Source organism: Pseudophryne corroboree, chromosome 12, assembly GCF_028390025.1.
Source record: "Pseudophryne corroboree isolate aPseCor3 chromosome 12, aPseCor3.hap2, whole genome shotgun sequence".
Classification (NCBI taxonomy): domain Eukaryota; kingdom Metazoa; phylum Chordata; class Amphibia; order Anura; family Myobatrachidae; genus Pseudophryne; species Pseudophryne corroboree.
Window position 1 is genome coordinate 137,748,490 of NC_086455.1, and position 22,349 is coordinate 137,770,838.

At 41.1% G+C, this 22,349-nt stretch overlaps 1 protein-coding gene across 1 annotated transcript; it reads left to right on the forward strand.

Moving 5' to 3' along the window:
• The first annotated feature begins 16,758 nt into the window (after nt 1-16,758).
• Nucleotides 16,759-17,706, forward strand: LOC134979968 (olfactory receptor 6N1-like). Its single transcript, XM_063946571.1, has one exon. It carries the CDS (start codon nt 16,759-16,761, stop codon nt 17,704-17,706), a length of 948 nt encoding a protein of 315 aa, XP_063802641.1.
• The last annotated feature ends 4,643 nt before the right edge of the window (nt 17,707-22,349 follow it).

Consider the following 22,349-nt stretch of genomic DNA (forward strand, 5'->3'; position numbering starts at 1 on the left):
CTCCGACAATTTTATTTTAGGTTTTGGAGTCCTTTTTTTTCTGATATTTGGTGTTTTGGATTTGACATGCTCTGTACTATGACATTGGGCATCGGCCTTGGCAGACGACGTTGCTGGCATTTTATCGTCTCGGCCATGACTAGTGGCAGCAGCTTCAGCACGAGGTGGAAGTGGATCTTGATCTTTCCCTAATTTTGGAACCTCAACATTTTTGTTCTCCATATTTTAATAGGCACAACTAAAAGGCACCTCAGGTAAACAATGGAGATGGATACTAGTATACAATTATGGACTGCCTGCCGAGTGCAGACACAGAGGTAGCCACAGCCGTGAACTACCGTACTGTATTGTGTCTGCTGCTAATATAGACTGGTTGATAAAGAGATGTCTATGTAACTATGTATGTATAAAGAAGAAAGAAAAAAAAAACACGGTTAGGTGGTATACAATTATGGACGGACTGCCTGCCGAGTGCAGACACAGAGGTAGCCACAGCCGTGAACTACCGTACTGTACTGTGTCTGCTGCTAATAATATAGACTGGTTGATAAAGAGATGTCGTAGTAGTATGTATGTATAAAGAAGAAAGAAAAAAAAACACGGTTAGGTGGTATACAATTATGGATGGACTGCCTGCCGAGTGCAGACACAGAGGTAGCCACAGCCGTGAACTACCGTACTGTACTGTGTCTGCTGCTAATATAGACTGGTTGATAAAGAGATGTCTATGTAACTATGTATGTATAAAGAAGAAAGAAAAAAAAACCACGGTTAGGTGGTATACAATTATGGACGGACTGCCTGCCGAGTGCAGACACAGAGGTAGCCACAGCCGTGAACTACCGTACTGTACTGTGTCTGCTGCTAATATAGACTGGTTGATAAAGAGATGTCTATGTAACTATGTATGTATAAAGAAGAAAGAAAAAAAAACCACGGTTAGGTGGTATACAATTATGGACGGACTGCCTGCCGAGTGCAGACACAGAGGTAGCCACAGCCGTGAACTACCGTACTGTACTGTGTCTGCTGCTAATATAGACTGGTTGATAAAGAGATGTCTATGTAACTATGTATGTATAAAGAAGAAAGAAAAAAAAAACACGGTTAGGTGGTATACAATTATGGACGGACTGCCTGCCGAGTGCAGACACAGAGGTAGCCACAGCCGTGAACTACCGTACTGTACTGTGTCTGCTGCTAATAATATAGACTGGTTGATAAAGAGATGTCGTAGTAGTATGTATGTATAAAGAAGAAAGAAAAAAAAACCACGGTTAGGTGGTATACAATTATGGACGGACTGCCTGCCGAGTGCAGACACAGAGGTAGCCACAGCCGTGAACTACCGTACTGTACTGTGTCTGCTGCTAATATAGACTGGTTGATAAAGAGATGTCTATGTAACTATGTATGTATAAAGAAGAAAGAAAAAAAAACCACGGTTAGGTGGTATACAATTATGGACGGACTGCTTGCCGAGTGCAGACACAGAGGTAGCCACAGCCGTGAACTACCGTACTGTACTGTGTCTGCTGCTAATATAGACTGGTTGATAAAGAGATGTCTATGTAACTATGTATGTATAAAGAAGAAAGAAAAAAAAACCACGGTTAGGTGGTATACAATTATGGACGGACTGCCTGCCGAGTGCAGACACAGAGGTAGCCACAGCCGTGAACTACCGTACTGTACTGTGTCTGCTGCTAATAATATAGACTGGTTGATAAAGAGATGTCGTAGTAGTATGTATGTATAAAGAAGAAAGAAAAAAAAACCACGGTTAGGTGGTATACAATTATGGACGGACTGCCTGCCGAGTGCAGACACAGAGGTAGCCACAGCCATGAACTACCGTACTGTACTGTGTCTGCTGCTAATATAGACTGGTTGATAAAGAGATGTCTATGTAACTATGTATGTATAAAGAAGAAAGAAAAAAAAACCACGGTTAGGTGGTATACAATTATGGACGGACTGCCTGCCGAGTGCAGACACAGAGGTAGCCACAGCCGTGAACTACCGTACTGTACTGTGTCTGCTGCTAATATAGACTGGTTGATAAAGAGATGTCTATGTAACTATGTATGTATAAAGAAGAAAGAAAAAAAAACCACGGTTAGGTGGTATACAATTATGGACGGACTGCCTGCCGAGTGCAGACACAGAGGTAGCCACAGCCGTGAACTACCGTACTGTACTGTGTCTGCTGCTAATATAGACTGGTTGATAAAGAGATGTCTATGTAACTATGTATGTATAAAGAAGAAAGAAAAAAAAAACACGGTTAGGTGGTATACAATTATGGACGGACTGCCTGCCGAGTGCAGACACAGAGGTAGCCACAGCCGTGAACTACCGTACTGTGTCTGCTGCGACTGGATGATAAATGATATAAAAAATATATATATATCACTACTGCAGCCGGACAGGTATATATTATATATTATATAATGACGGACCTGCTGGACACTGTCTGTCAGCAGAATGAGTTTTATTTTTATAGAATAAAAAAAAAAACAACACACAAGTGAAGTCACACGACGAGTGTTTAACTTTTTCAGGCAATCACAATATAAGTATACTACTAACTATACTGGTGGTCAGTGTGGTCAGGTCACTGGTCAGTCACACTGGCAGTGGCACTCCTGCAGCAAAAGTGTGCACTGTTTAATTTTAATATAATATTATGTACTCCTGGCTCCTGCTATAACCTATAACTGGCACTGCAGTGCTCCCCAGTCTCCCCCACAATTATAAGCTGTGTGAGCTGAGCAGTCAGACAGATATATAATATATATAGATGATGCAGCACACTGGGCTGAGCCTGAGCAGTGCACACAGATATGATATGTGACTGAGTCACTGTGTGTATCGCTTTTTTCAGGCAGAGAACGGATATATTAAATAAACTGCACTGTCTGGTGGTCACTCACTATATAATATTATGTACTCCTGGCTCCTGCTATAACCTATAACTGGCACTGCAGTGCTCCCCAGTCTCCCCCACAATTATAAGCTGTGTGAGCTGAGCAGTCAGACAGATATATAATATATATAGATGATGCAGCACACTGGGCTGAGCCTGAGCAGTGCACACAGATATGGTATGTGACTGAGTCACTGTGTGTATCGCTTTTTTCAGGCAGAGAACGGATATATTAAATAAACTGCACTGTCTGGTGGTCACTCACTAGTAAACTCTCTGCACTCTCTACACTTCTACAGTACTCCTCCTAGTCCTAAGCTCCAGTAAATCTCTCTCTCTTATAATCTAAATGGAGAGGACGCCAGCCACGTCCTCTCACTATCAATCTCAATGCACGTGTGAAAATGGCGGCAACGCGCGGCTCTTTATATAGAATCCGAGTCTCGCGAGAATCCGACAGCGTCATGATGACGTTCGGGCGCGCTCGGGTTAACCGAGCAAGGCGGGAGGATCCGAGTCTGCTCGGACCCGTGAAAAAAACCATGAAGTTCGGGCGGGTTCGGATTCAGAGAAACCGAACCCGCTCATCTCTAGGCAAAAGGAAGTGATAAACCAGTGATATGTACAAGGTCATAAAGGCACCAGCCAATCAGATCCTAACTGTTAATTTACATATAGAAGCTGATTGGCTGGTGCCTTTATCACCTTGCTCATATCACTGGTTTAATCACTTCCTTATGCCTTCTCCAGGTTAATACATCTGCGCCAGTATACACAAACACAACTGGTGGGGGAATATTATCAATCACAACTGGTTGTATTTTTCAATGCTACAAAAAAAATTAAGATTAAAAATGTGTGTTTTGGGGATTTAGTTTAATGATCTCCAACATTTATTTTTTACATTTAGTTACTTGTTCAGTTATTTAATAAATTATTGAAATCCATACAAGTACTTGATTTTTACTATTTCTGAATTTTGTGGTATATTTATTAAACCTTCTAAAGAAGACAGTGGAGCAGGTGCCCATAGCAACCAATTAGGTTCTAGGGGGAATATTTATTAATGTTAGAATTTTGGTAAAGCATCAGTACTTTTATTGAGACAAATATAGTATTCCCTGATTTACTAACATTTGACGTGAAATTTGAACAAAAATTTAAGACAAAATCGATATACAAATCCCCAAAATAAAAGATTAATAGCAGACAGGCGATTTTAGCTTCTAGACAACATTCTAATACTTAAGCCTTCATTATGATGCCTATAAAAATAGAGATGATGGATGCTACAGATGTAGCCGTCTCATCTATCCTGTGATGCGTATGCACATTCCAGCAGCGCACGCAGGGAGGGTTTCTGAGTACCTGGAAATCCCCCTTAAGAGTCAAATGTTTTATTTTTGAGATGGAGACAACAGTATCTCTGTCTCAGCAAAACCCGTGATCACGACCGTGGAGCTGCTGCTGCTGCAGAGAGCTACATAGCACTCTGCAAAGAGAAAGTCAGGAAGGTGGGGTTTGCTGGCTGCGCATGTTCAGCCACAGCAGCTCCCTCCATCCTCACAGAACCTACAGTCTGCTCCTGCCTCCCAGCCCCTGGTGGTATGTATACAGTGCTGAAAATAAGATGGTACGGGGTGGTATGTAATACCATCAGCCCTCAACTGGGGCATAATTTATAAGGTGAATTTTTGTGAGTGGGACATAAAATGGTGTCAGTGGCATAACTGTGTGTGGCATAATATGTAATAGGCATTACAGTGTATGGTGTAATATGTAAGGCATTATGTTGTGTGGCATAATGTGTAATAGGCATTACGGTGTGTGGCATAATATGTAATAAGCATTACGTTGTGTGTCATAATGTGTAATGGGCATTACGGTGTGTGGCATAATGTGACCATGCCCCTATTGTCATGTAGCAACTCCCCTAGTTCTGTGTGACCACGCCCCCTCATGGCACATGACCACACTCATTTTAACTATCAGTACCACTAAGAAAAAATTTGTACTTGCACCACTGTATGTATACCATATACACTGCTCAAAAAAATAAAGGGAACACTAAAATAACACATCCTAGATCTGAATGAATGAAATATTCTTATTAAATACTTTGTTCTTTACATAGTTGAATGTGCTGACAACAAAATCACACAAAAATTATCAATGGAAATCAAATTTATTAACCCATGGAGGTCTGGATTTGGAGTCACACTCAAAATTAAAGTGGAAAAACACACTACAGACTGATCCAACTTTGATGTAATGTCCTTAAAACAAGTCAAAATGAGGCTCAGTAGTGTGTGTGGCCTCCACGTGCCTGTATGACCTCCCTACAATGCCTGGGCATGCTCCTGATGAGGTGGCGGATGGTCTCCTGAGGGATCTCCTCCCAGACCTGGACTAAAGCATCCGCCAACTCCTGGACAGTCTGTGGTGCAACGTGGTGTTGGTAGATGGAGAGAGACATGATGTCCCAGATGTGCTCAATTGGACTCAGGTCTGGGGAACGGGTGGGCCAGTTCATAGCATCAATGCCTTTGTCTTGCAGGAACTGCTGACACACTCCAGCCACATGAGGTCTAGCATTGTCTTGCATTAGGAGGAACCCAGGGCCAACCGCACCAGCATATGGTCTCACAAGGGGTCTGAGGATCTCATCTTGGTACCTAATGGCAGTCAGGCTACCTCTGGTGAGCACATGGAGGGCTGTGCGGCCCCCCCAAAGAAATGCCACCCCACACCATTACTGACCCACTGCCAAACCGGTCATGCTGGAGGATGTTGCAGGCAGCAGAACGTTCTCCTTGGCATCTCCAGACTCTGCCACGTCTGTCACATGTGCTCAGTGAGAACCTGCTTTCATCTGTGAAGAGCACAGGGCGCCAGTGGCGAATTTGCCAATCTTGGTGTTCTCTGGCAAATGCCAAATGTCCTGCACGGTGTTGGACTGTAAGCACAACCCCCACCTGTGGATGTCGGGCCCTCATACCACCCTCATGGAGTCTGTTTCTGATCATTTGAGTAGACACATGCACATTGTGGCTTGCTGGAGGTCATTTTGCAGGGCTCTGGCAGTGCTCCTCCTGTTCCTCCTTGCACAAAGGCGGAGGTAGCGGTCCTGCTGCTGGGTTTTTGCCCTCCTACGGCCTCCTCCATGTCTCCTGATGTACTGGCCTGTTTCCTGGTAGTGCCTCCATGCTCTGGACACTACGCTGACAGACACAGCAAATCTTCTTGCCACAGCTCGCATTGATGTGCCATCCTGGATGAGCTGCACTACCTGAGCCACTTGTATGGTTTTTAGACTCCGTCTCATGCTACCACTAGAGGGAAAGCACCGCCGGCTTTCAAAAGTGACCAAAACATCAGCCAGAAAGCATAGGAGCTGAGAAGTGGTCTGTGGTCACCACCTGCAGAACAACTCCTTTATTGGGGGTGTCTTGCTAATTGCCTATAATTTACAACTGTTGTCTATTGCATTTGCACAACAGCATGTGAAATTGATTGTCAATCAGTGTTGCTTCCTAAGTGGAAAGTTTGATTTCACCAAAGTGTGATTGACTTGGAGTTACATTGTGTTGTTTAAGTGTTCCCTTTATTTTTTTGAGCAGTGTATATATGTATTCTGTACACAAAGTGTGTGTGTGTGTGTGTGTGTGTGTGTGTGTGTGTGTGTGTGTGTGTGTGTGTGTGTGTGTGTGTGTGTGTGCATATACGTATGTATGTATGTATTTGTATGCATGTATGTGTGTTTGTGTATGTATGAATGTTTGTGATATATATATATATACTGCGTGTGTGTGTGTGTGTGTGTGTGTGTGTGTGTGTGTGTGTGTGTGTGTGTGTGTGTGTGTGTGTGTGTGTGTGTGTTATATGTTTATATTTATTTTTTAAGAACTGCACACATCACTTGCTAAAATGCTTAGGGTGCTCAATCCAGTACATAGTAACATAGTATCATAGTATTCGAGGTTGAAAAGAGGCAAAATGCCCATTGCGTTCAACCTGTATTTTGTAGTAAGTTGAGTTGATTTTACTGTACCTGCTGAAGAATGTTTTATGACTAGTTAACAAATCATGTTACACCCAGATTAACAACTTCAATATTTTACATGTTGTAACCTTGGATATCCTTTTCAATCAGAAATTCATCCAATCCCCTTTTAAAATGCATTTACAGTGTCCACCATTACCATCTTACCTGGCAAGGAATTCCAAATCCTTTATGCCCTAACAGTGAAGAACACTTTCCTCCATTGTGTGCAGAATTTTGTCTCCTCAAGCCTCAGCAAGTGCCCACGTGTCCTAAACAGAGTTCTTTTAATAAATAATTCCTCTGATAATTCTTTGTAGTGCCCCTTTATATATTTGAAGACATTAATAATGTCTCCTCTTAGACGCCTCTTTTCCAGTGTATACATGTTCAACCTAGTAAGCCTTTCCTTGTAATCCAGGCCCTCTAGCCCTTTAATCAGTTTAGTAGCTCACCTTTGAACCCTTTTGAGTTCACTCATATCTTTTTTATACAGAGGTGCCCAAAACTTTACACAATATTCCAGGTGCGGACGTACCAATGATTTGTACAGCGGCAGAATTACATCCTCGTCCCTTGTCTCAACTCCCCATTTTATGCATGCTAACGCCTTACTTGCTTTCTTTACTGCACTTTGACATTGTATACGGTTATTAAGTTTATTATCAATGAGTACCCCCAAATACTTTTCCAAAACTGTTACCCATAGACTTTCCCCATTTAATATGTAGGATGCAAGTTTGTTTTTAGTCCCGAAATGCATAACCTTCATTTTTCTATATTGGACATCATTCTCCATTTAGATGCCCAGATTTCAAGTTTAGATAAGTCATTCTGCAGAGACTCCACATCTATTTCTGAATTAATTACCCTACACAGTTTAGTATCATCTGCAAAGTTTGACACTGTGCTTTCCAGCCCTATTTCTAGGTCATAGATAAATATGTTGAACAGTAGTGGCCCGAGTGTTTCATAAACAAACTGGATCATCCAACATACCAAAGAAAGGTACCGCTCAAGAACCAGGGATCGCTATCAACATCAAGCATACTGGCCACGTTACAATCACTACAAGGGAGATAGGTATCAGATGCCAAGACACCCTTCCAGAACCAACAAAAGGACTTGGAATCAATCCAGGCGTACCACACTGGTTAGAGATAGAAATAGAGAAGGAGATATAAGAACTAAATTTAGGAACCGAGAAAGATCTAGAACACCAGAAAGGACAAATAGGTTTCACCAAGGAAATCGAAGAAGAGTAAGAACACCAGAATACATCAATTCAAGAAGACAGGAGAGATGGATAGTCGACAGATGGCCACCTGCTGACCCAGTACCACACCCTATGGGACAAGATCAGACTGAACACTCAAGAGCTATCCCATACCAAATGTCTCAAGAATAGGATAAGCCTACAATAAAGGATCCTTCTTTTCGCAAAGAAAGAAGAAGAAGGTGAAATTGAACCATCATAACGGAAAGAAAAAAAACAAAAGGAAAAAGGACAGGAAGACCAAAACCCAAACAAAAATCTAGGAATATAAGATCAGAAACAGTAGCAAAGGAAATAGAGAGGAGAATCTTCAACTTAAGCTCCAGACAACTTACAGAAATAGAGGAAAGAGTATTGAAGAAGGGTCTGAAATTCGCTCCCACTCCTATGCCGGATGAATTTGAAAAATGAATTTATATACAGAGGTTCACTAACTTTTCTTTTTTATCTTTGTACATGTGTCCACTCAGTCTATACATTTATTTGTGGCAGTTGGTCACCCTAACATCTATTATACATGCCTCCATTCTGAAAATATGTTGATGGGAGAGTTGTGGCAAAAATGCAGGCATGTCATGTTTATTTTTGGATCATGTTGCTGGGTGCACCTGCAAATCTGTCCTCAAGCAGCATGCCTCCAGCATCTCTGTTTAGGCTGCCACGCTGCATGGCCGTTGATTTAATCAAGCTGACAATTATCGAAGGATGTGTGTGTGTGTGCGCTGGGAATGTATACACAGTTGCTGTTCTTTTGTGATTGCTCTGCTGGGCATCATCTTTTCAGGGCTGCTGTTTTATTTATAGTTTTGGACACTCACAGCTGCAATTGCCATAGTGCCTGTCAATGAATCAGACCAGATATTTTTTGTTCATATTTTAATTATTGCATGTCCTTTTAGTATACAAACAAACCATTCTCAAAAATGTCAAAGATCCAGTAAAATTCACAAATCATATAAATAATTCAATCATAATGATGAAATGGCAAAAATTATCATAATTGTCTTATATATAAAATTAGTGCATTATATCCAAACTACTGTAAATTATTTGCAAAAAAGACATTCTAATATTTGATCTCCATTATACAAAATAAAATATAGCATAACATAGCATGGCAGGGCATGACTAGTACAACACTCCTTCATATCAGTTAAACAAATAACTTAAAAAGTTAAGATTATAAGTGGATCATTTGTAAGTATATGAATCTCGTACCACATTGTGGTCACAAAACAATCTCTTATTCATCTTTGAAATGGTTCAGATAGAGTGGAAATATAGCTTTTCCATACTTAAAAATGTTTTTTTTTCTTTATCCGTTTCTCTTTAGGGGATTCCACCCAGTCCATGGGAAAAATATAACTTATCCAGAAACATAGACATGAATGGTGGTATTGGGTGAATCCACATCTGTAATATAGTTCCTGGTGGCTGCAGATATTGGCAAGAGTAAATAATGGCTTCCCAATGAAGACCTAATACCCTGAGGTAATATGCCAAATATAGCTTATTCCGCAGTCACTGAAAAGTAATTGACCAAATGAATATTAGTAAAACCCCCATTTTTTTAGTTCCATATTTTAGACAACGACATAAGGGTGAGAGTCCAATTTCCCAACATCTTAAGGGTAATAGATAGGCTGTATGAAATATTTTAAAAACATTTGCACATAAGTAGGAGCGGGTAATAATTTGTATGTGGTTTTTAGAGCATAAAGCAAAGAACTCACATATATTTGGGGGAATGTATCTCTCTATTTGCTTAATCCAGTTGTAAGAGTATTATAATTCAAATTTGTCCTTACAGGGTGGAGTACGGAAAGATAAAAATGCATCTAATGCATTAGACCACCATGCTAGTATAATGTTGGGTTTTAATAAATGCCAAATTTCCGGAAATTAAACCCAGAAATGCTTCACTTGCTTGTGTTGAAGTCAATTTTTTTTAATCTGTCTGAGAAATCAGTTTGCCAACTGTAGATAGACTCATTGAGTACACATTGCAGCATGGATGAGCATGCCTACTGTACATCTGAAAGCTATAAACTTTGAGGCCTAACGAATAGGTAAATCCTACAGTATGTCCATGCTGAGTCCCTATAACCCTGCCTAAAATAAATAGCCCCTGATATATCAAAATTGATTAGAAATCCAGAGACTTTACCAAATTTGGAATTTTTTTGCATTAAGGGATTACGTGAAGCTTTCTAATTTGTTATATATAATAAAAGATCATCTACAAACACTGTCAGTCTGATCTCTCAAGATCTGTCAAATATCACTATATTAGATCTGATACTAAGTTAAATAAAAGCGGAGAGAGAGGACATCCCTGATAGGTACTGTACGTCTGCCCATATTAATCTTTTGACTAAAAGTACCATTAATTAATAACTATCTAGTAAGAGATGCATATAGAAATTAGAGATGTGTGCTGGCCCATTTTTGCTGTTTTTGGTTCTAATTTGTCAGGGAGTTTTGGTTTTGCAGAAACCACTTCACTGGTTTTGGCTTTGGTTTTGGATCCAGATTTTTTTTTATTATTATTATTATGATAAAAACAGCTAGTCATGTTACTTTTGCAATCCCAACTGAATCCAAAACCCGAAATTCTGATTAAAAATCCAAATTCTGAACCATGGTAAGATTTGAATTGGGACTCAGTTCAGATCTTCTCCAGAGATTTAGGCCAGGTTTTGGTTCGGTTTGAATCTACAAAATTTGGGTGGGTTCATATGTCTGGAGAACTAATCCTCACATCTCTAATAAAAATGTAATAAACTCAATAATTTTTTTTACAAATTAACCCCATTTGCAGTTCTTTGTACAAAAAGGACCAAGATATACAGTAGTGTTGAATGCTTTATTATAGAGATGAGCGGGTTCGGTTGTAATGCCAGAATTAACGCCAGTTCGGTTTTATCTGGATTCTTTCTATTGGCTATCCAAAACACGTAACATCCATGAGCCAATAAGATGCCGTTTTGAGAACCAAGTAAATCCGAGTAAAACCGAACTAGCTCATCTCTACTTTATTAGCATCTAAACTATGCAATATACTAGGAGTAGAAGAAGATTAATAGTGCCAATTGCCATTCTTATTTCCTTGATCGAGTGACAACCTGAAACAAAACCTAGTTGATGGTCAGTCATCAAATAAGAAAGGAGCGATTGTAGTTTATTAGCCAGAATTTTAGCTGAAAGTTTAAAATCCAATTTTAATAATGTAATAGGTCAGTAAGAGGTCTTTAATTGAGGTTCTTTACCTGCCTTTAGTGTTGTAAATGCCAAACTGAAGATGTAGTATTCAGGACTGTACTTATGTATATATTGAAAAAGTTCAAACAAAATAGGAGCGATGTCCTATTGAAGTATTTTGTAATATTCTGCTGAGAGCCCATCAGGGCCTGAAGATTGTCTTAACTGTAAAGAAGAAAGAACAGCTTATATATCACCCATTGTAATATAAAGGTTAAGTAAGTCTTTCTGTGCTTTAGATACTGAAATTAAAGAAGTCGTGATTCAATCATCAGATATTCAATCAAAGGGACATCTAGTGGGAAAGAGGTTAAAAACTAGTATAATTCTTATGAAATATATTAGTAATATCAGCACTATTAGTTAGTATTAGCCCATTATTTTTGGTTACATATTGCTGTTTTGTAATTCCTAGGCCTCAAGGTCTTAGCCAATGTGGCCAAAAGTCTGCCTGCATGATTACCTCACCTATAGAACCAATCCCTAGAATAATCTGGGAAAGTATTTGTGATAATAAAAAGCTCTCAAGCAGTTGTCTATTTGTTTACAGACCTTGAAAGAAGCCTCTGTCTGATTGGTCACGTATGTCTTAAAGCTCACAGACACGCTACTACTGAGAAATGCATTTTTTTTTTACATAGGTAGAAAGATATAAAATAATATGATGACTACTTTTGATGTTTCCCAATATAGTATTTGGGCATTTCTATGTTCTAAGTTATCCTTCTTGAATTTAGAACATTTAGACTTAAGAAATTTACAAAAATCTTCTGAGTTATATAGATATGCTGGAAATCTCCAGAAGCGTATACCCTTATTCAAATTAGGTATGCAAATTGTTATCAAAATCAAAGCAAGATCAGAAATGAAAATCTTTGAGATTCCAGAGTCCATTGCCTTTGTTACTAATCTGTCTGTACTAAGAATATGAACTATACCTGAAAAATACCCACATGCTCCTGAATAAAATGTATATACCTGCCCTGTGGGATTGTATAAACATCAATAATCTAATAAACTTTGAGAAACTGCAAATAAAGGTGGCACTCCCACTACCCATAGATTTTTACATGTTGACCGGCGGCGGTAGCAAGCTCCCGCTACCATAGCATTCAATGGGGAGCTGGATGCCACGCTTTTCCATGATGTGCATGCATCGCAACATCACCAGGATATGCTGCCTCCTACAGCAACAGTGTTAAAGGACATGAATGAATATGAATTAGAGTTTACAAAGCTCAGAGTGTATCAACTCCTTTATTTATGAAGTAAATACAGCATACACAGTCTCCAAAGAGAATGGGAGAAAAATAATACAATTATTTTTCTCCCTTTCTCTTTGAAGACTGTGTATGGCATGTTCTGGATATATTTTTTTAGATGTATGTAACAGGATTTGGAAACAGATTCAATGTAGGGAACAAAGGACAGTTCAGAATAAAGTATGACACCTAGGCAGTGAGCTTCTAGGGTAGAGTTGACTGTTGAGTTATCAACAGTGATAGAGATATCAGGTTGGTAACTGCTATTGGCTAGAGGAAATATTATTAATTCTGTTTTGGAAAGATTGTGGTAGAAAGATGACACCCAAGATACAAATGGCACAAAGACATTCAGTAAGACAGACCAGTACGCATGGTGATAAATCTGCAGAGGATAGGTAGATCTGAGTATTAAATATATACAGATGGTACTGAAATCTAAAAGAGCTGCAAGTTTACCAAGAGATGTGCAAATGGACTAGGGGGGTCTATTCCTAAAGCTGTGAAAAGTATGGAGAAGTGAGCCAGTGGAAAAATTGCCTATGGCAACCAATCAGTGTTGAGGTAACATTTATAAAATTGATTCTATGAAATCATACGTAGCAGCTGATTGGTTGCCACGGGCAACTTCTCCACTGGCTTACTTCTCCAGACTTTTCACTGCTTAATGAATAGACCCCCTAGAACTCCAACTGAAGCAAAGAGGAGGCAAAGTCAAAGAAATGAACACTGAAAGAGCAATTTGATAAGTACAGTTTGTTGAGAACCAGGATAGGACAGTGTCCTAAAGAACTAGGTAGTGTCAAATGCAGCAAAGAGATCCAGAACATTAAGAAGTTAGTAATGGCCTTAATCAGTGCTGGGTGTCAGTAGTGCATTTATTGCTAGGCATCCGAGGTGGCTGCTTATGGCCCGGGGGTCTCAGGGGGCCTGCCAGCAGGGCTCCAGTGCTCACCGCTGTATGTGTATTTCGTAGTTTCTTACAGTATTTGCTTACATGTGCAGGATAGTTCTGTTAGCAGAGACCTGCTGTTTGGGCGCAGGTATAGCTGTGGTAGTGCTGTTGTGCTGGCAAAGTCATATCTCACGTGTGTCCAAACATTGCAGCCTCAGTTACATTTAGGGAAATGCCCCGAGAGCTGCTGTCTTTATATGAGTATAGCTGTTTTAGCTCTTTTCATTTAGGAATGGGCGGGGCAAGGGACAGATTATAAGCAGGGTGGACGGGGAGGCCAGCCAGGACCACCCCCACCCCCCACTGCAGCACAGCCAAACATTGCCGAACTCATTGCCGGCTCCAGGCAGCAGTGTAGTTAGTGAGTTTTGTTTACTGAAATGGAGACAGCTTTGTGACTGAAAATTGTAGCCCCGCCCCTTCACGGGTTTAATTCATGAGTGTATGTGGAAGGGGTGGGGCCTAATACCATGAAGCCTCCATCACACCTGATGTTAGCAAAAGTAGTGTTCCTCTCTCCCATCTCTCTCTCCCTGGGTCACTAGTCTCTGCTCTCTCTCCCCCATTCCTCTATGGCACTCTCTCTATCTCCCCCTTTCACTCTCTCTCTCTCTCTCTCTCTCTCTGATACCTTCTCTCTCTATAACACCCTCTGTCTCTCTGACTCTCCACTTTCTCTCTTCCAAGGACTCTCTGGCACTCTAATCTGTCTCTCTCCCCTCTCTCTCTGGTAGGTCGGGTATGGGATTTTTTTTTTTTTTACAAAATTATTTCATTAGGTATGCATTTAAGGGCAGACTAGACGAACCAAATTGTTTTAATCTGCTGTCAAATTTTATAGACCTCATTCAGGTCGGATCACAAAAATTACTAAGATGATGCGGGCACATGCTCCTGTATTTTCTGCGGGTTTCCCAAAGTAAATGCAAATGCCTCTACCTGTCAATCAGGCAGAGGCGTTCTCGGGGTGGGAGGGTGGCGGCAATACTCAGTTTCCTAGGCGGAGATAGAGCGTTGCAGGGGCAGCGTCATGGAAATGGGACGGCGGCAGTCAAACGGGGGACATGGTGTCGGCATGATCAGTATGGTTTGCGTGATGTCCCACGCAGCCGCTCCAATCAGAAAGATGGTGGCAGCCTTCCTGCCATCACAGCCATGCTGCGCTGGCAGGAGGCTACCCTACTTTTTGCGATCACGCTAAAATTGCAGTGCGACCTCAATTTCAGTCTGATCGCAGGGGGAGGCGGCTGGTAGCATGCTGGGCAGCCTTTTCCTGTGATGGGCGGCCAGCACGTGACAAAAAGGATTGCAAATTCTGCTAAAAAGCTGAATTTGCACTCCTTACTGAATAGGGTCCAATGTTTCTAGTTTTTGCAGATGTGCACAGATTTGGAATTCAGTTGCACCAATGTGAAAAAAGTAAAAAAAATAATAATAATTAGAATACATTAAAAAATTATCTTAAAACTTAATTTAAAATTAAAATTGATAGAACTGTCCCTTAGCCCTTATTAGCAGGTTTGAAATTTGACTGTCTTATTAGATAACAATAGCCTTAAGGATGCACACACATAAATTAGAACAAAAATACCATATAGTAATAGCAATAGATTAAGAGGAAGGGGGCCTAAAATCTGTGTCTTGCTTAGAGACCCATGAGGTCTAAATCCGCCTCTGCTGGGTGTGGATTATTAGATCTACATTAAAAATGTCTACAGTTAATAGGTCTACCACTAATTGTAGACATTAGGCCGACATGGTCAAAAGATTGACATAGAATAGGTAAACAGTAGAAAATGTTTACAGGGTCAAAATATCGAAATGGAAAAGGTCGTCACAAAACAAGATAGACACAATTTATTTGTTTTGGGGGGTTTTGTGTTTTGTCACTTTTCTGCCACAAACAAGCCCCATTAGTGTACCACATACCCTAACATGGCTTGCTTCACTCGCCATGCTTCGGGCAAGATTACTATTCCAATTAGAAGTCCACGTGGGTGGTAAAGTATGAAAGAGATGGAAAAAAAATAAACAGAAATGAAAAAACTTGTGCTGACCTTAAGTGTGTTGACCACTGTCATGTCGACCTTTTCACCCTGGTGACCTTTTGACCATGTCAACCTTTTGAACTGTCTATCTTTAACATGTCAACAATTTGACCCTGTTGACCTAATGCATGTCTACCATTAGTGGTCGACCTATTGACTGTAGACCTTTTTAGTGTAGATCTATAAACAGGATACCATCAGTGCTGCCTCTGTGTTATTTTGGGAATGAAAGATTGACTGAAATAGTTCCAATAAGTTGTGTGTAAGGCAGGTGTAAGCAAGTCTCAAAAAGCTTGCATGGTTGTGCAGGCCAAGAGATGGGATAGCAATTTGAGAGAGAGATAGGGTCAGATATCTGTTTTTTCAAAATAGGAATGATCACTGCACACTTACATAATGACAGAAAGATACCAGTAGAGCTAGAGAGATTACAAATTTTGTGTAAGGTTGGTAGGAGCACAAAGGACAGAGCTATACTGATGTTATGAGGGTATAGGTTCAGCTGCGTCACTGGGTATGGTGATATCCTGTGCGCAACATAAAGCCCACTGAGCATGCTATCAAATAGAGGCATTACCTCAAAAGAAGGAGCATAGCCTTGGGGCACACCCCTGTTTTTATCACTCCGGGGGGTATGTCCAGCATTCCCAGAGATGTGGAGCTGACCCTAGAGACTCTACCAGCTCCTCCTCAGTGACACAATCCAGGCACTGCACAATAATGTCACAGTGCAACACTTGGCTCTCTGTTCCTGAGGAAGGATTTTGGTGTTAACATCTGTGAGGGTGAAACTCTGGTAAGGTCCGCAGCACCCGCACCCCCTAGTGAAATCTCTGTATAGGTTCAAGAGAAGAGGTGATGGTGAAGGAAGAAAAACTTACAATGTTTGTTCCTTAACTATGTTTTTTTTACCCATCAGGTAAATCAATTACTAAGTCAGTGACCCATAAAAATGTATTATACATCTCACTGAACCAATTGTGTCATGGAGATGTTGAACCAAACATATTTTGATTATTTTCTACTACAAGGATTTGTCAACCTGGAGAACAACAGTGTTGCATTGTTTACTTTATTTTTCATCATCTATTTCCTCACCATTACTGGAAATATGTTGATAGTTTTGGTGGTGCATTATCAAAGAAATCTACACACCCCCATGTATTTCTTTATCACCAACCTTGCCTTTCTGGAGATGTGGTATGTATCAGTCACTACGCCCAAACTTTTAGCTATGCTGGTGACCAAAGACAAGAAGATTTCTTTCCATTTGTGCTTTGCACAACTCTACATGTTCCATAGTCTGGGCATCACGGAGTGTAACTTATTAGCTATGATGGCCTTTGACCGTTTTTTGGCCATATGCAAGCCCCTCAGATACAATACCATCATGAACGCCAGAATATGCAGATATTTAGCCTTGATGTGTTGGATCACTGGGTTTCTAATGGCAATAATTCCCATGACACTGACTTCACAGGTTCCATTTTGTGGAAGACATTATGTAAATCATTACTTCTGTGATTTAGCACCATTGCTAAGTCTGGCATGTGGTGATATAACCCTTACCGTCACTATAAATCGATGTGTTGGAGGCTTTGCAACGATGTTCAACCTTGGTATTGTCATCATCATGTACATTAATATTATATTGTCAATAGTAAAGATAAAGACCACTATGGGAAGAAAGAAGGCTTTCTCCACCTGTTCTTCACACCTGACTGTGGTGACTCTGTTCTACGGTGCTGCTTGTATTGTTTATGCCAGCCCAAAAGAAGCACATACTGTGGACTATGACAAAATGTTTGCCATTGTCTATGCTATGTTCACTCCATTCTTCAATCCAGTCATTTATAGCCTGAGGAACCAGGAGGTAATTTTGGGACTTAAAAGAGGCTTTGAAATAATTTTTATTCAAATTGCCAAAAAATAACAGGAACCTTTGTTGTGTAGCAATGGTAATAGTTAATCTGCTACTGAAAGGATTTAATTTAATCAAATACTTCTATTTTGATTTACTAATGGGCAAGATATATTGGACCTTATTCTTAGTTGGACGCTACAGTAGACATGTGTGCGTCTTTTGCTGGTCTTGCATATGCAACTATGCTAATAAGCTACAAGCTCTTCCCTGATGTACAACCATCCATCTGAATGTGTAAGGACTAAGAAGCCCACTGTGAGTGTCTTTAGAGGCTGAAGTTCTTCTTGGTAAAATTTTAATTGCTTGTATCAGTCGTACCATAGAAAGTACATACTAGGGACCTAAGGTAATTCAGATATGGTTTTTCTAGTGATTGCAGTTGCTATCGTTTGCTGTTCACAATTGCAATTGTATGCTAATATGGGCAGAAGCTAACCTGGGCATAGGGACGCACACTGCTGTCTCATTTCCATCCAACAGAATACAGCTGATGATACATCAGTACCATCATCTCAAATCGAAACATGTCACAGAGGCTGAGTATCTCTGAGAACCTGAAGGCTGAACTGCTCTCCAGAGATGCAGAGGTCTCTCCAGTAGCAAGTAAGATTGCTATCTGAATGGTTATGACACACCTGCGTTTACCCGACCACTCCCCATTATCACCCCCAAACGCTGTCTACCTGTCACTCACTTTGCGACTAATACCTTGTTGCGATCTCCATCACAAATGAATTGCTGCATGTGCACACTGTGGCTCAAATGCATGTGCTGTAAGAAAACATTGGCCGATTTGCTTACAATATCCTCTTTGTAACTGCACCTGAGTTAGGCCCTAGGTGCAGAATGTCCCATTAGACAGACCATCTTCATGTGTCTAATTAGCCACCTCCCAGTCACCGCCTAAGAATCCCCAGCACATTTTCAATACATTTCGGATGCCATCTCAATGGCTACTGCGCATCTGTACATATACTCCATGGGATGCATGCGCTGTGCGACTGTTTATTTACTAAGCCTTGGGTGGAGAAAAAGAGGATGGAGATAAAGTACCAACCAATCAGCTCCTAACTGCCATGTCACAGGCTAGGTTTGAAAAATGACACTTAGGAGCTGGTTGGCTGGGACTTTATCTCTGCCCACTTTATAAGTTTATATCCATTCAAGGCTTAGTAAATAGAACCCTTAGATGCATGTGCAGATGGAATGTACTGTATCAACCATTTGTGTGAATATCACCATTGCATGCGACTTGGTATCATACCCATTGTATCAAGTGGGAACTCACATAATTTAACTACAGAACTGAAAGTCTCGAAATGGCAAATTCCACAATTACTGAAATACTGAATAAAAATTAAACAATTTGGCATAGATTTGAAGAATTCACCAGGTTTTCTTCTGGTGATGATGCCCATAGCAACCAATCAGATTTTGTATATTATCTTCTAGAAGCAGCTAGATAAATGTTAAGTAGAATCTGATTGGTTGCTATGAGCAACATAACCAGTTCTAAAAAAAACTCCCACCTTAGTAAATGTACCCCAATATCTTAAACAAATCATACGGAGATCATAGAAGACTATTTGAAAAATCTGGATAAAAAAAAAAGGAAAAAAAATAAACAAATTTAAATAATAATTCTTTATTTATATAGAGTCTTTCTCCAGACTCAAAGCTTTTTGGACCTGATTCAAAGTTTCACGCAGGATTCCTGATGATAGGCAGTCTGCGACTGTGCAAGGCCTGTTCTGCGTATGCGCAGAATGGGCCTTGCAATGACACCTGTAGTCCTCCTCTGTTGCTGCCTGATTGACAGGTAGCGACATTAAGGGGGTGTACAGGGTAAGGAGTGCATTCCTGAAAATGGGGCGTGTCATCCCCATTTTATGGGAAGGGGGAGCCAAGGGTCAGCGTATCACCACACAGACTTCCTGGCTTCGCAGCCACTGCTTCTGTTGGCCAGCTGCATAAGATGAGGCTTGGTCGCAATGTTGGATTGCAGCTTGCGACTTCAATCGCAGTGCTGGGACTGCAGCTAAATGCTACTGAGATGTCTTCTGCATGTTATTCCTTAATATCGGATGGAAATTCCAAGCTACTTACAAGTGGCACTGAATTTCCATCCATCTCTGAATTAGGCCGTTTACATAATTTTACAGACTGTGAAGGAGTCATCCCTGATGTACTCAGGGCCTAATTCAGAGATGGGTGCTACATGTAGCACAGCTACTGCATCTTCGTATGCAGCACCTGTTCTTAAATATGCAAAAGCCACAGGATGCATCTGAAGTAAAAAGTATCCTGAACGCCGTGGTCCCGACAGCCAGCATATTAACTGCATCGTCTATTTAACATATACTCTGTTTGAAAATATATGTTAAAAACTGCTGATAAATGTTATGCTCTGTTATACATGGGTGTAGTACGGCTGACCGGCGGTGTCCTGACCGCCGGTCAGCTTACCGACGCCGGGATCCCGGCAGCATACCGATGCCGGGATCCCGGCAGGGAGGGGAGAGTGCAGCAAGCCCCTTGCGGGCTCGGTGGCGACCTGCGGTCGCCACGGGTTCTATTCCCACTCTATGGGTGTCGTGGACACCCACGAGTGGAAATAGTCCCTGTTGGTTGGCATGCCGACCATCGGGACAGTGACCCATCGGGCTTGATGGAGGAGGTCATGTGACTGTCGGTCACATGAATACCACCCGTTATACAGTATGCCAATATGTGCACACAGCACAAACTCTTACAAATCTAGTATAGAGCGCCCCCTAGTGTCCTATCAGCATTATTACTAATAAGTATATAAATGTTTAAAACAGAGCAGAACTCTACTATAAGTAGAAACATTCACAAACCAGACTAAAGATTATTGTATGAATCTTTTATTGTTCTCTGAAAATCAAATAAGTGCACAATTTTTTTTCAGTCAATATATAAATTTCTTTAAATCATATATGAAACTTGTGCCACGGGTAATCCTCAGGTTACTCAGGGATGTCAGGTTAAATCATGAAGTCGCATCTAACGGTGCAGCCATTGGCTTCAACACAGCCAGAAAGGGAGACTGACAGGCTTCTTTTTACGTTCTTGGTGCTCAGAACAAAAGTGGTGTTGCGTAATGAGTCCAAAGCACCAGAACGTGACGCTGAAATAAAGGCAAGGAGTAGTAATAGCCCCTAGCAGCCTACCTCAATTGTTTCACCCGTGTGGTCAGTTTACGCCTGCGAGACTGTGGTTTCTTGGGCCTACGGCAGCCGCGTTTGAAGGGCGGATTAGGTCTGCCCAACTCCGATGCCCCCAGGTCTTAATGTGAGACAAGGCGTAAACCGAGACGGGATGATAACAAGGGGACCTCTAACTAAACCAAACTGAGAGCTAGGGGCTACAAAGAGACCTAAAACTAAACATATATGCGGCACAGCTACCAGGATAAACAACAACAAATGAAATGCTGTCCCAACGCCGACACAATACTGTTGTGTACCGGCAGTGACAGCATATGCAGAACCCTCTGCAAAACACCAGTAACTGGCCGTAAAGAATACAGCGGCCTTGGCCGATGGACGCGGCAAAGCCGCTACTCACGAAACCGATACAAATACTGGCAAACGGACAGGAACCCCCAATGTAGTTGACACAGGCTCTCAGGACCGGAGGACAGGCAGAGTTCCAACGACTGAGCAGTGGACACCAAGGAACAGGATATGGAATCAGGGTCAGGAACAGACAAAGCCACTGGACTTCAGGACAGGAATGCTTCAAGGCCAGACACTGGATCAGACACTGGATCAGACACTGGATCAGACTGCTTCAAGGCTGGAATCAGCTAGACAGAAACTATCACCGGAGTCTGTGTAATGCACTGAGACAGAATATAACAGGCAGCCCTCCAATAGCTGCAGAGAACCTAATTAATTATGTTGTGCAGCTGCCCTGCTGCACAACTGATATTAGCATGCATAAAACGAGGAATTGATGCAAGGGATGAGAGTATTATACTCCCATTATATAACTCACTAGTGAGGCCACATCTTGAATACTGTGTGCAATTTTGGGCACCATATTACAAAAAGGATATCCTGGAGCTAGAAAAGTTTCAGAGGCGGGCGACCAAACTAATCAAGGGCATGGAGATGCTGGAATACGAGGAAAGGCTTGCAAGGCTAGGCATGTTTACATTGGAAAAGAGGAGACTAAGAGGGGACATGATCAACATCTACAAATATATAAGGGGTCAATACACAGAGCTTGGGAGGGACCTGTTTTCTTTAAGATCAGCACAGAGGACACATGGTCACTCGCTTAGGTTAGAGGAGAGGAGTTTCCGCACATAGAGGCAAAAAGGTTTTTTCACAGTAAGGACAATACGTGTTTGGAATTCCCTGCCTGAGAGAGTAGTAACGGCGGACTCAGTCAACACCTTTAAGAATGGGTTAGATAAATTCCTATTGGATAAAGATATTCAGGGGTATGGTGCGTAGGCACGCATTATAGTTACTATAACTAGTCCTAACATAAAAATAACTAGTCCTATAATAAGACTGCATAGGAGACCACAAATAGGTTGAACTCGATGGACAATTGTCTTTTTTCAACCTTAGCCTTAGTTACTATGTTACTATATTACTATAACATGTGCAAAGAGA